The sequence below is a fragment of the Xenopus laevis genome, chromosome 1S (genome assembly GCF_017654675.1).
Source record: "Xenopus laevis strain J_2021 chromosome 1S, Xenopus_laevis_v10.1, whole genome shotgun sequence".
NCBI classification, from domain to species: Eukaryota; Metazoa; Chordata; class Amphibia; order Anura; family Pipidae; genus Xenopus; species Xenopus laevis.
This window is the reverse complement of record NC_054372.1, coordinates 151,518,826-151,531,318: the sequence shown is the minus strand read 5'-3', so window position 1 is coordinate 151,531,318 and position 12,493 is coordinate 151,518,826. Positions and strand designations below refer to the sequence as shown.

The window sequence follows — 12,493 nt, the reverse complement described above, 5'->3', positions numbered from 1 at the left end:
TGCCTTCACAGGACAATGTTTCATGGAAAGCTGAATGACTAGTGGTTTTTTTTTTAGTTACTGGTTGAATTCTCCTTTAAGTTAACTTTGCTATAGAAAGGCCAATTCTAAGCCACTTTCAACTAGCCTTCTGTATTGTAACTCATCTTTCTATTCAGACCCTCTCCTATTCCAGCCTCTTATTCAAATTAAAGCATGGTTGCTAGGATAATTTGGACCCTAGCAATTGCAAACTGGAGAGCTGCGGAATAAACTTCTAAATAGCTGCGGGGGTTCCAGCCCTGGCCCAGTTGCACCCCCTGCTCCCCCGGTAGTTACGCCACTGTGTCAGACGGGTTGCAAGTGTGGGCGATTTGTCTATTTTAATGAAATAATTCAATTTTTTTAAAATGATTTCCTTTTTCTCTCTAACCAGTATCTTCATCTTAATCCTATTTAACATATCAATCCTCATTGGATAGCAAAACAATCCTATAGGGTTTATTTAATATTTAAATTATATTTTAAATTAACTTACACTTAAGGTATGATGATCCAAATTACTGAAAGACCCCTAATCTGTAACCCCCAGGTCCCAAGTATTCTGGATAACAGGTACCTGCATCTATATATACACCATATGTATATATAAAAATATATAAGTATACATTTATATATATATATATATATATATATATATATATATATATATATATATATATATATATATATGTGTATATATATATATATATGTGTGTGTGTATGTGTATTAAATATACCAGGCTCTACTCTATATCTGTTATAAATACAAGTTTGACTAGATCTCCTAATTTATGTCCAGTCCAAAAAGACCTGGGTTCCAGTCTAGTGTGCTGCCTTCCAGTTTTCGGCCTGGGCTTATTTCTGATATGCTTCATTGCGTTTGTCCAAGCTGGCATGTGCTGTCAGACAGAATTCCTCAGTGGCCCTTGGTAAATTGCACAACATAATAATCTGGTTTTGACCTGTCAGCAAGTGCAGTATGAGTTGTGCAGGCAGCCCCTTGAATTTCTGTGTAATAATTATATTATAAGCACTTGTATGTAAATAAATAGATCAAAGATCATGTTATCACTGTGATGTTAAATTGTAAAGACAAATTGTAACATGTACAACTATTAAAGAATGTGGTGAGATGTGATGTCTTGAGGGCCTACCTCCTCTTGGGCACCCCATATCCAACATTTTGTTAAAGGTCAAGTCAGCACCAAAATAAAAATGTGCCTAATAAAAGAAAACCTAAAACATTCAAAGCCACTTTCCAATATACATTTAAAATAAATTTTCTGTGCTTTTAAGGTTATTTGTAAAAACAATTGCTACTGAAAGCAGCATTTGCTTAATTCCTGGTTACTTTTTAAACAATGTTGCAAAAGTCTTTTGGGGCAGAGTTACTAAAGGGCAAAGTGACCAACGTTAGCGAAAATTTGCCAACTTAGTAACGGGCACTGGCGTAACTTTGCTACAAAGGAGATAGACTGTAACGGTAATTCGCTCCCTTACGCCTGGCGACGTTGCGCTCTGGCGAAGGGATGCAACTATGCAAATTCACTAAGATGCGGATTTTACTGACCGTTACCTCTTGCACCAGACTTGCCTTCGCCACCTCAGACCAGGTGAAGTGCAATAGAGTAGATAGGAGTTCCTCAAAATTTAGTTGAAAATTTTTCAAACTCCCAAAAAACGCTGGCGACTTTTCATTTTTCAGGGTTACAAAAGATCATAAATTTTTTCTAGGGGAAACTGGCTTCCATCCTACATTTCCTAACATATGGCACATAAACTATACACTGGGCTCATGTGTAGGGCAATATAACAACTTTATTTAATTTTATGAAGGTTTCCCGGGCTCGTGTAGTGTAATGTATTGGCTGCAACATATACGTCCATTCAACTTTAACTTCCCGCCGTATGCAAATTAGGCAACGCTATCGCAACTTCGCTTCGCTTGGCACAGTAATGCTAGCGCAACTTCACCAGCGTTTGGACGCAACTAGTGATTTTAGTGAATTAGGGTTGTCCTGCTGACTCTATGCCTAGCGAAGTGTTGCGACGTGAGCGAAGCGGACACTAGCGCAAATTCGGCGCTTAGTGAATCTGCCCCTTTGTTCCTTAGCAAAGACAGGTCTGTTAATCATTTGCATTGTCTTACATTGTATCAACAGTTTGAGCCAAAAGTGACAGATCAACACTGCTTTTAATAGCATTGCATATATATAATAGCTTAAAAATCATAAGAATACTGTAATGAATGTATATTGCAAAGTTTCTTAGAATTAGGTTTTCTTTAATTAGGCAAACAATTATTTTTTGGGTTGACTTTCCCTTTAACCGATCATCTTGTGTTTGTATACCTATCATATCTCCCATAAAGCCAGATGGGGCTGCTGTTTTTTTTTTAAAGTTACAAGTATACAAATACCTTATACACTATCCTTTTATGTAATTATAAATATATAATGGTAATGTGTATATTTTGTATTTTACAACGTGGCTATGGTTGCCTTCTGGCCAGTATTTGTAGTATAGTGACGCAAAGAATGGGAAGACTAGGGCATCAGCCGACTGACGGAATGACACAATTACATTGTCTCCTGTTCTTTTTTGAACCCAACCTCCTTATTTTTCTGAGTCTGTCTCATGTTTTCAGGTCAGTGTCTGGCTGCAATTGATTGGGGAGGCAGACGGTGTTGGAATCCAATAACCAGGGCTGTGCTTGCATTGTCCTCTCTCTCATGTCTTTTGTTGCACCTTTTGTGTTTAAATCCTTTTCTCTTTTTCTATTTGTTTGTCTGATGTGATTGGTAGGATTCTGAGGAAAAGGAAGTGAGGCTTGCTGAGCTCCTGATTGTCGGCTTGTGTCTTCTGTGTGTTCAGAGTTTTGCTCTTGATTCACCCAAACCCTGCCCCATTAGGATCGACCCAGGCAGTGGACGGAATTATGGGGTTGCAACTGCACCAGGGCCCGCACCCCCTCAGGGCCTGCCGGCGGTTCAGCAGAGATCAAACCCACAGCGAAAAATGCTTTTGGAGAGGGGTGGGGGAGGGTCCGGCTGCTCGGCCTGCACGCTGGTCTTGCGGGAGTTAGTTACATTACTGGACCCAGGCCCTCTTATTTGAATGGACCCCTTATTAGGACTACTGTCTGTTGAACCTGATGGTGGTCATGTGTGTTGGATATTTTTTTCATCTCTCTGCTTGGTTGCTCTTCCTTTATGTAGCCACGGAACTCCTCACTAACTCATTTATGTTGATAAAAAAAGGGGGCATTTTCTTATTCTTATACTACAAAACTTCACTGTGAGCAGTCACGCTAGTGAAAGCTATTAAACTGGTGACCTCATTAGGAAGCATTATAGAGGCCATTTTCTTACCGCACTAGAGTGTGTAAAGTGAAATTTTAGGAGCAATATTTTTACCAACAATTTCCCCCTACCCCACCCCAGTATTTCCAGCATCATTACGAATTGCCAGGGCAAGTTGCGACTGATGCATCAAACTGACACTAATCAGACAAAATTGTGCTAAATATTTAAATAGTTTAAATGCATTATTTGCAGTGTTTGGCTTCAGAGTAAAGAGTTACACACTATTTGTACACTAGCCCTGAAGCTACTACCTGGTTAAGAGGTAGTGGTAAGTCTAGAGTTCTCCTCTGTTAAGACTCAAATTCAGTGCAGGTCAATAGCAGTTGTGCCGTTAACAATTGGATGATTTTCTGAGCTGAGCTGGGTTTCCGAAAAAAATTGTAGCTTTCGGGTGATTTTGCGAAAAAATGGTACCTTTCGAGCACAAAATCTATACAATTTATCGTGACTTTTTCTGCGCAAGAAATTTTTGTGAATATGTATTGATAAATAGGGGGGAAAGTCAGTGAGGATTTGGTTGGAGTAGTTTTCAGAAAAGAGTGAGAACCTTCCGTTATTTTGTTAAATAACCCCCCTAAGTCTACTAGAAAATCACATAGGCATTAAGGATTAATCATATATTAGTTTGGATTGAGTACAAGGTATTTTTTTATTAGTACAGTGAAAAGGAATTTGGATTATTTGGATAAAATGGAGTCTATGAGAGATTAACTTTCTGTAACTCTGAGCTTTCTGGATAATAGGTTTTCTGGATAACAGACCTCTAGATAATTGTATTTGGGATGTTTGCCAATTACATTTACAAATATACATGTAAAACATTTCTGGATGAGTTTACTGGGTGGCTCTTTTATTTTGAACAGTGTTGAGACATACAGTCATATTAAAAAGTTTGGGAACCTTCTTAATTCTTTAGAGTTTTGTTTATCATTGGCTGAGCTTTCAAAGTAGCAAATTCCTTTTAATATATAACATGCCTTATGGAAACAGTAGTATTTCAGCAGTGACATAAAATTTATTGGAGTAACAGAAAATATGCAAAATTAGACAGGTGCATAAATTAGTGCACCCCAACAGAGATATTACATCAATACTTAGTTGAGCCTCCTTTTGCAAATGTAACAGCCTCTAGACGCCTCCTATAGCCTTTGATGAGTGTCTGGATTCTGGATGGGGGTATTTTGACCATTTGTCCATACAAAATCTCTCCAGTTCAGTTAAATTTGATCGAAGCCTGCTTCAAATCATCCCATAGATTTTCGATGATATTCAAGTCGTGGGACTGTGACGGCCATTCCAGAATATTGTACTTCTCCCTCTGCATAATAACTTTGTAGATTTTAAAGTGTGTTTAGGGTCATTGTCGTGTTGGAATATCCAACCCCTGAGTAACTTCAACTTTGGTGAAGCCTTTGAGAAAGTCATAAGAAGAAATGCGCCAGGCTGTGACGTCACCCGTGTGCACCTAAGGACTACACGCTGCGTAGGGTGCCCTAATTTTTGCACAGCCAGTTTTTCAAATTTGATTTCAATTCATACAACTGAATACTGCTTCACTAAAAATCTTTGCCCAGAAAACACTCCAGTACGCAGATGTTCCTGGGAAATGTAAGACATACCACTGTTATCTTTTTTTTTTTTGAAAGTGGAGTAAATTAGTATGCAGGTTGAGAGGGGTTCCCAAACTTTTTTATATGACTGTCTTTAATCTCCTCCTAATTTTTAGATGAAGGTGGAAAAAAAAAACAATTTACTACTCCAAAGTGAGGTCAGTCCCTCTTTAATAGTGTGAACTGCATTTGATTTAATCTTTAATGTGGAAGGAGTCAGCTAACAGTATGGGGGCAGTTCCACTTACAAATATTGCACTAAAATTAAAAAGTCATGTATATATCTTTATAAAGCTTATTTATGAACACTTAAGTAGAAGTAAGTCAGGTCTGGATTCATTCCCTCCTGTTGATATATGTTCGCTGGCAGCAGAGTGTTCCATGCATTAGGTGCCTAACAACAGTATATTGTATCTTGCAGCGCTACAAATAAACTTCTGGGTAACCTACGCTCTCAAAACCCCTTTGAAAGAAACTTTACTGAGAGATATTGATTAGAGCAGCGTCTTATTATTTAAAAGCCGCCATGATTTAGCATTGAATACATAGTTTTCTTTCTTAAATAATTCATCCTCGCAGTCAATTTTTTTTCAGTCTGTCTCTCAGAATTGACAGTTTTGTAGACTTGGGCATAAAATGGGTTATGTGTATTATTAAAAACGCCAACCCCTCTGCTTTTCTTCCTGCAGAAAGAGCTGAATTCCCTGGCGTCAGAGTTGGCTGCACGGCAGGAAGAGAGCGAACATTCCCACAAGCAGCTTATTGAACTCAGCCGTGAGTTTAAGAAAAATGTCCCAGAGGTACTATAGCATATTCACTTTTGTATGAATGCATCCCTAAATGAGCAGCAGAGCCTCAAAATGACTGGGTGTGATTATGAATTTGTTTTTATATGTACAAGGATTTATTGCTTCTGATGCAACTCTGCACATTACATCACAGAATAATTGTCTGATAAAGTGTATTCATGTGCCTGATTATTTCGTAGTGCCTGATTATTTCATATCTCCTTTGTGGGCATCATTAGATAGTTTCAGTACTATAATATATAACAGTGATATTCAGCTCAACTATGACTTCCAGCATCCCAGGTGAGACAACGACTGGAGAGCCATACTTCATTACAGGCAACATAGGAATGCACTTGCTTACCTGTGTGTATTTGTGCAGCTGTAATTATCTTCCAGACAGAAAAAGTTGGTAGACTGGAGTACTGATCACAGATGATGATAACTCCATTCTTTCTGTGTCCCCTCATTCTCTGTCCAAGAGATTAGTTGTGTCACCATTGTTTAAATACCTGTGCCCCTTTGTAGTATTCATGCCCACTTTGCTGCTCTTTCACATTATTTCTTTTCTACACCCTTTCCTCATTTGTATTTTTTATTCTGTATTGTATACAGGCCTGGATTTGTGGAAAAGCCACCTAGGGCGGCAGGATTTTAGGGGGGGCGGCATGCTGCCCAGCCACACCCACATTGGTTCAAAAACACTTTGGAGATACAATCATTTTTTAAATTCCCATGCGCCAATCCCCATTGCTCCGGTCCCGATAATAAAAATTTGCACAATTTAAGGGGAGGGGACAGGGGCGGTGAACGGCAGTGGCCTAGGGGCACCCGCTACGTAAATCTGCCTCTGATTGTATATTCTTCCCCTTCTAATAAAATTGTTCCACCTGTATTCAGTTTTGACATGGACTGGAATATTCTATGTACATATGTTAGGGTTAGTTCACCCGAGGAGATTCAGGGACATTTTGTCGCCTTGCGACTAATCGCCTTGTCTTCTGAGCGAAAATCTCCCCAAACTGCCTCAGTGGGGTTCATTTATAAACACTGGGCAAATTTGCACTTGGGCAGTAACCCATAGCAACCAATCAGTGATTAGCTTTTATCAGCCAGCTGCAGGCTGAGTACTGAATGCAATCATCTCATTGGTTGCCATGGGTTACTGCCCAGGTGCAAATTTGCCCAGTGTTATAAATGACCCCCAGAGTGTTTTCCCATAGGCTATAATGAAAAGTCGCCTGCGCTAAAGCACACGCGGCAATGCATTTTCCATAGGCAACTTTGAGCGACTTTTCATTATAGCCTATGGGAATACACGCAGAGGCAGTTTCGAGGAGATTGTCTCTCAGAAGACGAGGCGATTAGTCGCCAGGCGACAAAATCTCCCTGAATCTCCTCGTGTGAACTAACCCTTAAAGGGGACCTGTCACCTGAAAAAAAATATTCCAAATCCTATGTTATCACATTAGTCAAACAAAATAAACTTTAATTACACTATATAAATTATTTTAATCTTGTTTCCATCGGTCTGGGAATTCATAACTATAGCAAGGAGGCAGGAGCCATTTTGTGGACACTGTTAGGGCAGTGACACACCAGGAGATTAATCGCTAGTGATAAATCGCTGCTTCTCTGGGCAACTAATCTCATGCACTCTCCAGTAAAAAGCTTTCCCATAGGCAATAATGTGAATCGCTGGTGGTAAAACACGTGTCGCTCCAGTCTCCCAAAATCGTTTGAAGTTTCGCTTGTAGTGATTTTTGGAGACTGGAGCGACACGTGTTTTACCACCAACGATACACATTATTGCCTATGTGAAAGCTTTGGAGAGTGCAGGAGATTAGTTGCCCAGAGAATCACCGATTTATCGCTAGTTTTTAATCTCCTGATGTGTCACTGCCCTTATTAAGGCAAGCCTTGCATCATCCCAAAGTCTTGTTTGTGCACCAAAATGTGGGACATGATGTCCATCCCCATGCACTGGTTACACAATAAAATGGTAAAGAGAGAGGGAGATGTGGGGAGAGCAGTAAAATCTAGAAAGTGCTGAATGGAAAGTGAAAGTTATTGCCTGCTCCGCACCTATGCCTAAGGCACAGATGAGGGGCAGGAAATATTTAATTGACAGCTGAGATTTTTAAATGAGTTTACAACAGCTATGAATCGTTTAATAAAAAAAAGAATTTGGTATTTCATGTTTAACTTGAAAATAACTTTTATTATACAGCTTTTTATCTATGTCTGGGTGACAGGTCCACTTAAACAAATGTTTCTATAATGGCATTGCCCAATGTACTGACAAATCAGCTTCAGTCACAACTTTATAGAGCACCCATAAGTTATTTCCAAGGATATCCCCCGTACAACTCTGATTCTCAGTGTCCTAACAGTTTGCTGTTTGCTGTAATATGTGTGTTTTTCAGTTTTCTCTAACAAATGGTTTGTGAAACGTTTCAGAGCACACACACATTTTCCTCCCTGAATTGTGTCCCCCTTTGAAATTATAAACCTTGGAACCCTAGGTACAAATTCCCAACACCCTTTAACAGCATTGCATATAATATTAGGAGTGGGCTATTGCAACATGCATGGAATGGTAGAAATACACTGGCACACACGGCAATTCAAGCAGGGAAATCCCTTGTGTCTTTATTTGCAGAAAAGCAACGTTTCGGGGTAGTACCCCTTTGTACCCCGAAACGTTGCTTTTCTGCAAATAAAGACACAAGGGATTTCCCTGCTTGAATTGCCGTGTGTGCCAGTGTATTTCTACCATTTGACCTTGGGGAGGGTGCCGATCCCTCCAGCATTGAGCACCTGGCTATCCTGACTGAAGGCCTGGGTGTGCGAGCCGACATTTCTATCTTGAACATGCATGGAATGTACAGGTATGAGGTGAAAATGTCAAAACGTAAAGGATTTTTTAAATTTCACATTGGACAGCTTTTTTCTTTCATATGCAGACAATGTTATTCCAGGGAAGTGGAATAAACAAAAATATCATTCAAGTATGCAGTAACAAAACAGTTCAATAAGTCTCTGAAAATGTCAAAACTTAAAATGTTGATAGGTGACCAGGGCACTGCAGAAGCCAAACAGCCTACAATTTTAAAGTACTGAATGTAAGTGCAGAGAAAACTTCTCTCAGACATAGTCTTTGAAAAAGACCAGATAAATGGTATATCTGTCCCTGATACCTATCTTATCAAATTCACAAAAGTCAATGCTAGCACCTGCAAGGAAGGTAGATTATGATTAAATCCCTTCCTCAAGTTTTTCTCAATGTACTGAATCAAGGTAGTTCTGAAATATCACTAAATGGAATAGAAGAACCTAAGAGAGTTGATGATAAATGGTAGAATGAAGGATATCAGAACATTCTTTTATCAAAAATATCAAGGAATTCATTCTAATGAGCTGAAACTATTTGCTAGTTACCTTCATACTGAACAGTAGCAAACAGAAACTGCAGGGTGCGGCTGGTTGATGGAAATAACCTGAAAATAACCTCTTCAAAATGTCAAAAAACATTTGTGGGCTTTTAACTAGCCAATAGCAAAACTAACTACAAACAGACGAGAAGCAACTATTTTTAAATTCTACATGACCCTGGGTCATGAAGATGAAAGGTTCAAGTAATACTGGAATATAAGAAATAGGGGTACCATTGGCCTCTAAAAGAAAAATGCTTTTCTGCAAATTTGAAGTCCATGAAACAGTTGTGTGGACCAAAATCAATGACTATTTGTCTATCCAGAGAATTTGTTCCCTATGACTGTTTCACCAACTTAAAAATGAAAGTTGTGATTGGAGCAGGTGTCTTCTATGGTGTCGTTCTTTACAAACAAGGTCCATCTAACTTAAACTACTTGCCTAGGTTCACTCACATCTGCAAGGAGTTGAGCAACAGGAGGGAGGCAGTGTTCAACTGCGGTGGCTGGGAACTTCTGGGAGCTTCTTCCTCAGGGATCCATCTAGCCAAATCCCTCCTTGCCGCCCCACTGCACTTGCTTGCCTGGCACTATAAAAATTGCTTCTGCCACAAGCCAATCACTCGACCTTGCTCTATATGTATCCTCTATATGTTCATCTATAGAAGTGATCCCCAACCAGTAGCTCGTGAGCACCATGTTGCTCCCCAACCCCATGGATGTTGCTCTCAGTGGCCTCAAAGCAGGTGCTTATTTTTCAATTCCAGACTTGGAGGCAAGTTATGGTTGTATAAAAACCAGGTGTACTGTCAATCAGAACCTCCTAAAGGCTGCCAGTCCACATATTGGCTACCAATAGTCAATCACAGCCTTTATTTGGAACCACCCAGGAACATTTTTCATGCTTGTGTTGCTCCCCAACTCTTTTTACATCTGAATGTTGCTCATGGGTGAAAAAGGTTGGGGACCCTTGATCTATAGTATTAAAATGGTGACAGGCACAGGTTTGTCTTTCATTGTACATTGACTGATAAAAGCACCCTCATTATTGTCCACTGCCTATCTAATTCAGCAGCATAATCCCGTGCTAGCCCATGGTCCTGTTGGTGAGAGTATAAAGCAGCTTCTGAGGTGACAAGTTCATATATATAGAAGATGTATTATAATCAGCAAGCAATAGGCTGTTCTGTTCCAAGAGATGACATGCCTATGTGTGAGGTTTGCCTTCTAAAAGAGATTGAAGGTTCTGAGTTTTACAGCCTTTATTCTTTCTGTGGCAAATTCTTGAGGATAAAATTAACAGGGTAGCCTTTAGCTGTTGATAAAACCATGAAATTCTTCCTATCCTCTGAGGAAATACCTGACTGCATGGTTAAATTTAGTTAGGGGGTAGAGCTTTGAACAGTGTGTAAATAACAGGCATCAGCTAGTGACAGGTCCCATGGCTAGAAGAATACCAGACAGGCATGTTGAAAGAAGAATAGACCACTGACAGAAGGCAAAGTCCCTTATTTCCAGAAGTAGTAAATGTGCCTGGGTACAGAAACAAATTTAGTCTTTGTAAATATCAGCACTCACGATTAAGTCTCCCATGATGCCTGGGTGCACACCACAATCTGATTCTATACACCTCCTAAAAGAAGTTGCACTCGCAGGACTTACGTCAAAAGAAAATTCATTTATTGTTCACACTTACATTTCGGCTGTTACCCCAGCTTTGAAGTGGGGCAATTTGATGCTAAGGTTACCATACCATGTAATGAATAAAATGGCAAGAATTTAAGTAAATGCATGTAGAATAACTACACTGACTGTTGTAAATATAAATGATATTTCATATGATCTAGTGACCTTATGTGAGACCCTGCCCCTGTTGCTCCACTGCAGTTCATTGACAAAGGCTGTCAGGGGTCATTGAGATTTTTAAATTCCAAAATGTGCCGCTACTTACAATATAAGAGCATTCTAGAATCCATTTAGAATCCTGCTCTGCTATATTTTTCTCTGTTCTTTTTAATCTATTTGCCAGTGTTATCCTCTACTAGGTCCTGCAACATTTTTATCCAGTATCCATAGTACCTTTCTTCGATCCTGCCATGATCTTTTTTTATTCTCTCACTCTAATATCCTTTTCCTATGCCTAGGTGTTTCCCGTAGTCACCTGCACCTGCTACAGACCCTTCTGACCATCCATCTCTCCTAATCAATATTTTGCTGTTTAATTGCAGGAAATGAGAGAAATGGTAACTCCTGTCTTGAAGAGCTTTCAGGCAGAGGTAAGATGTTTACTGACTGTCACTATACAATCCTTTTACATTAAACTTCTGTGTTTTTGTTCCTTAGGGTGATAGGCAAAAGCAGACAGAGCAGTACACTGTACACAACTATAGCAACAATAATATTATTGTTATAATGCTCTGTATCTGGCTGAGGTTTCTAATCAGCACCGCCTCAAAAGAGGCAGCCATTGTAGGCAGCAATTTGAAGTCTACAATTTGAAATCCAGGAATGATAAAGAGAAATATAATATTTTTACTGAACAAGAGTTACTTGTTCAGTGTTTACAGCGAGGAAGGCTGCAGTTCAAATATGTTGTACCGTATGTGCAAATTGCAAAACAGATGTTTTGAGCAGATACAAGGGGTAGTAATTAAATACACACATGCAATTACTTTATCATTTGCTGCTAAAGCCATTTAATGCATTCCTATTATAGCTTCTCTGTGACTGGTGATGGACACATTTACTTTACTCCCATTATGCCCAGATGAAGCCAGAGTATTACCCTACTGATTGCAGGGGTAGCTCTTTCCACCTCCACTCTTGCTGACTATGGCTAACCTATAATCATCCTAAGGGATATCTTATAAAAGGCATGGGTATGTTTCCTCTGAATCAGCCAAAAAGTACATATTGCTTCTTGGATTCAGCAGTAGGTGATATTACAGTCACGCAGAAGTTTGTCTGCTCCTGCCTGGTCATGTCTCTTCGCCCGCTCCTGCCTGCTCGTGTCTCTACACTAGCTTCATCCCTGCCTGTTCTGTTCCTGACTGTTAGCTGCCCGTTTTACAGGACCTAGATTTCAAGACCAGGATAACGGCTCTTTGCCTGAAGGACTCATTCCTTCACCATTAGAGTCCCTCGCAGTTCCAAGCACTCTTACCAATGCAGAAATAATTTTCTTTATTTCCCTATCTTTATTTCTCTTAAGATAAAATTCCAGTCTCCTATCAAATTACCAGTCATATGCCACAATTGGTGTGTGCCCTGTATAC

The 12,493-nt window shown here is 39.6% G+C and overlaps 1 protein-coding gene across 1 annotated transcript in view; it reads left to right on the top strand.

The window, feature by feature from the left end:
• The window catches only part of cux2.S (cut like homeobox 2 S homeolog), a 224,333-nt gene that overhangs the window by 91,259 nt on the left and 120,581 nt on the right, over positions 1-12,493 (top strand). Inside the window, exons 2-3 of the mRNA XM_018244218.2 lie at positions 5,686-5,796; positions 11,447-11,494. Of these exons, the coding sequence (XP_018099707.1) occupies positions 5,686-5,796; positions 11,447-11,494 (159 nt within the window). The remainder of the gene's footprint in view (positions 1-5,685; positions 5,797-11,446; positions 11,495-12,493) is intronic.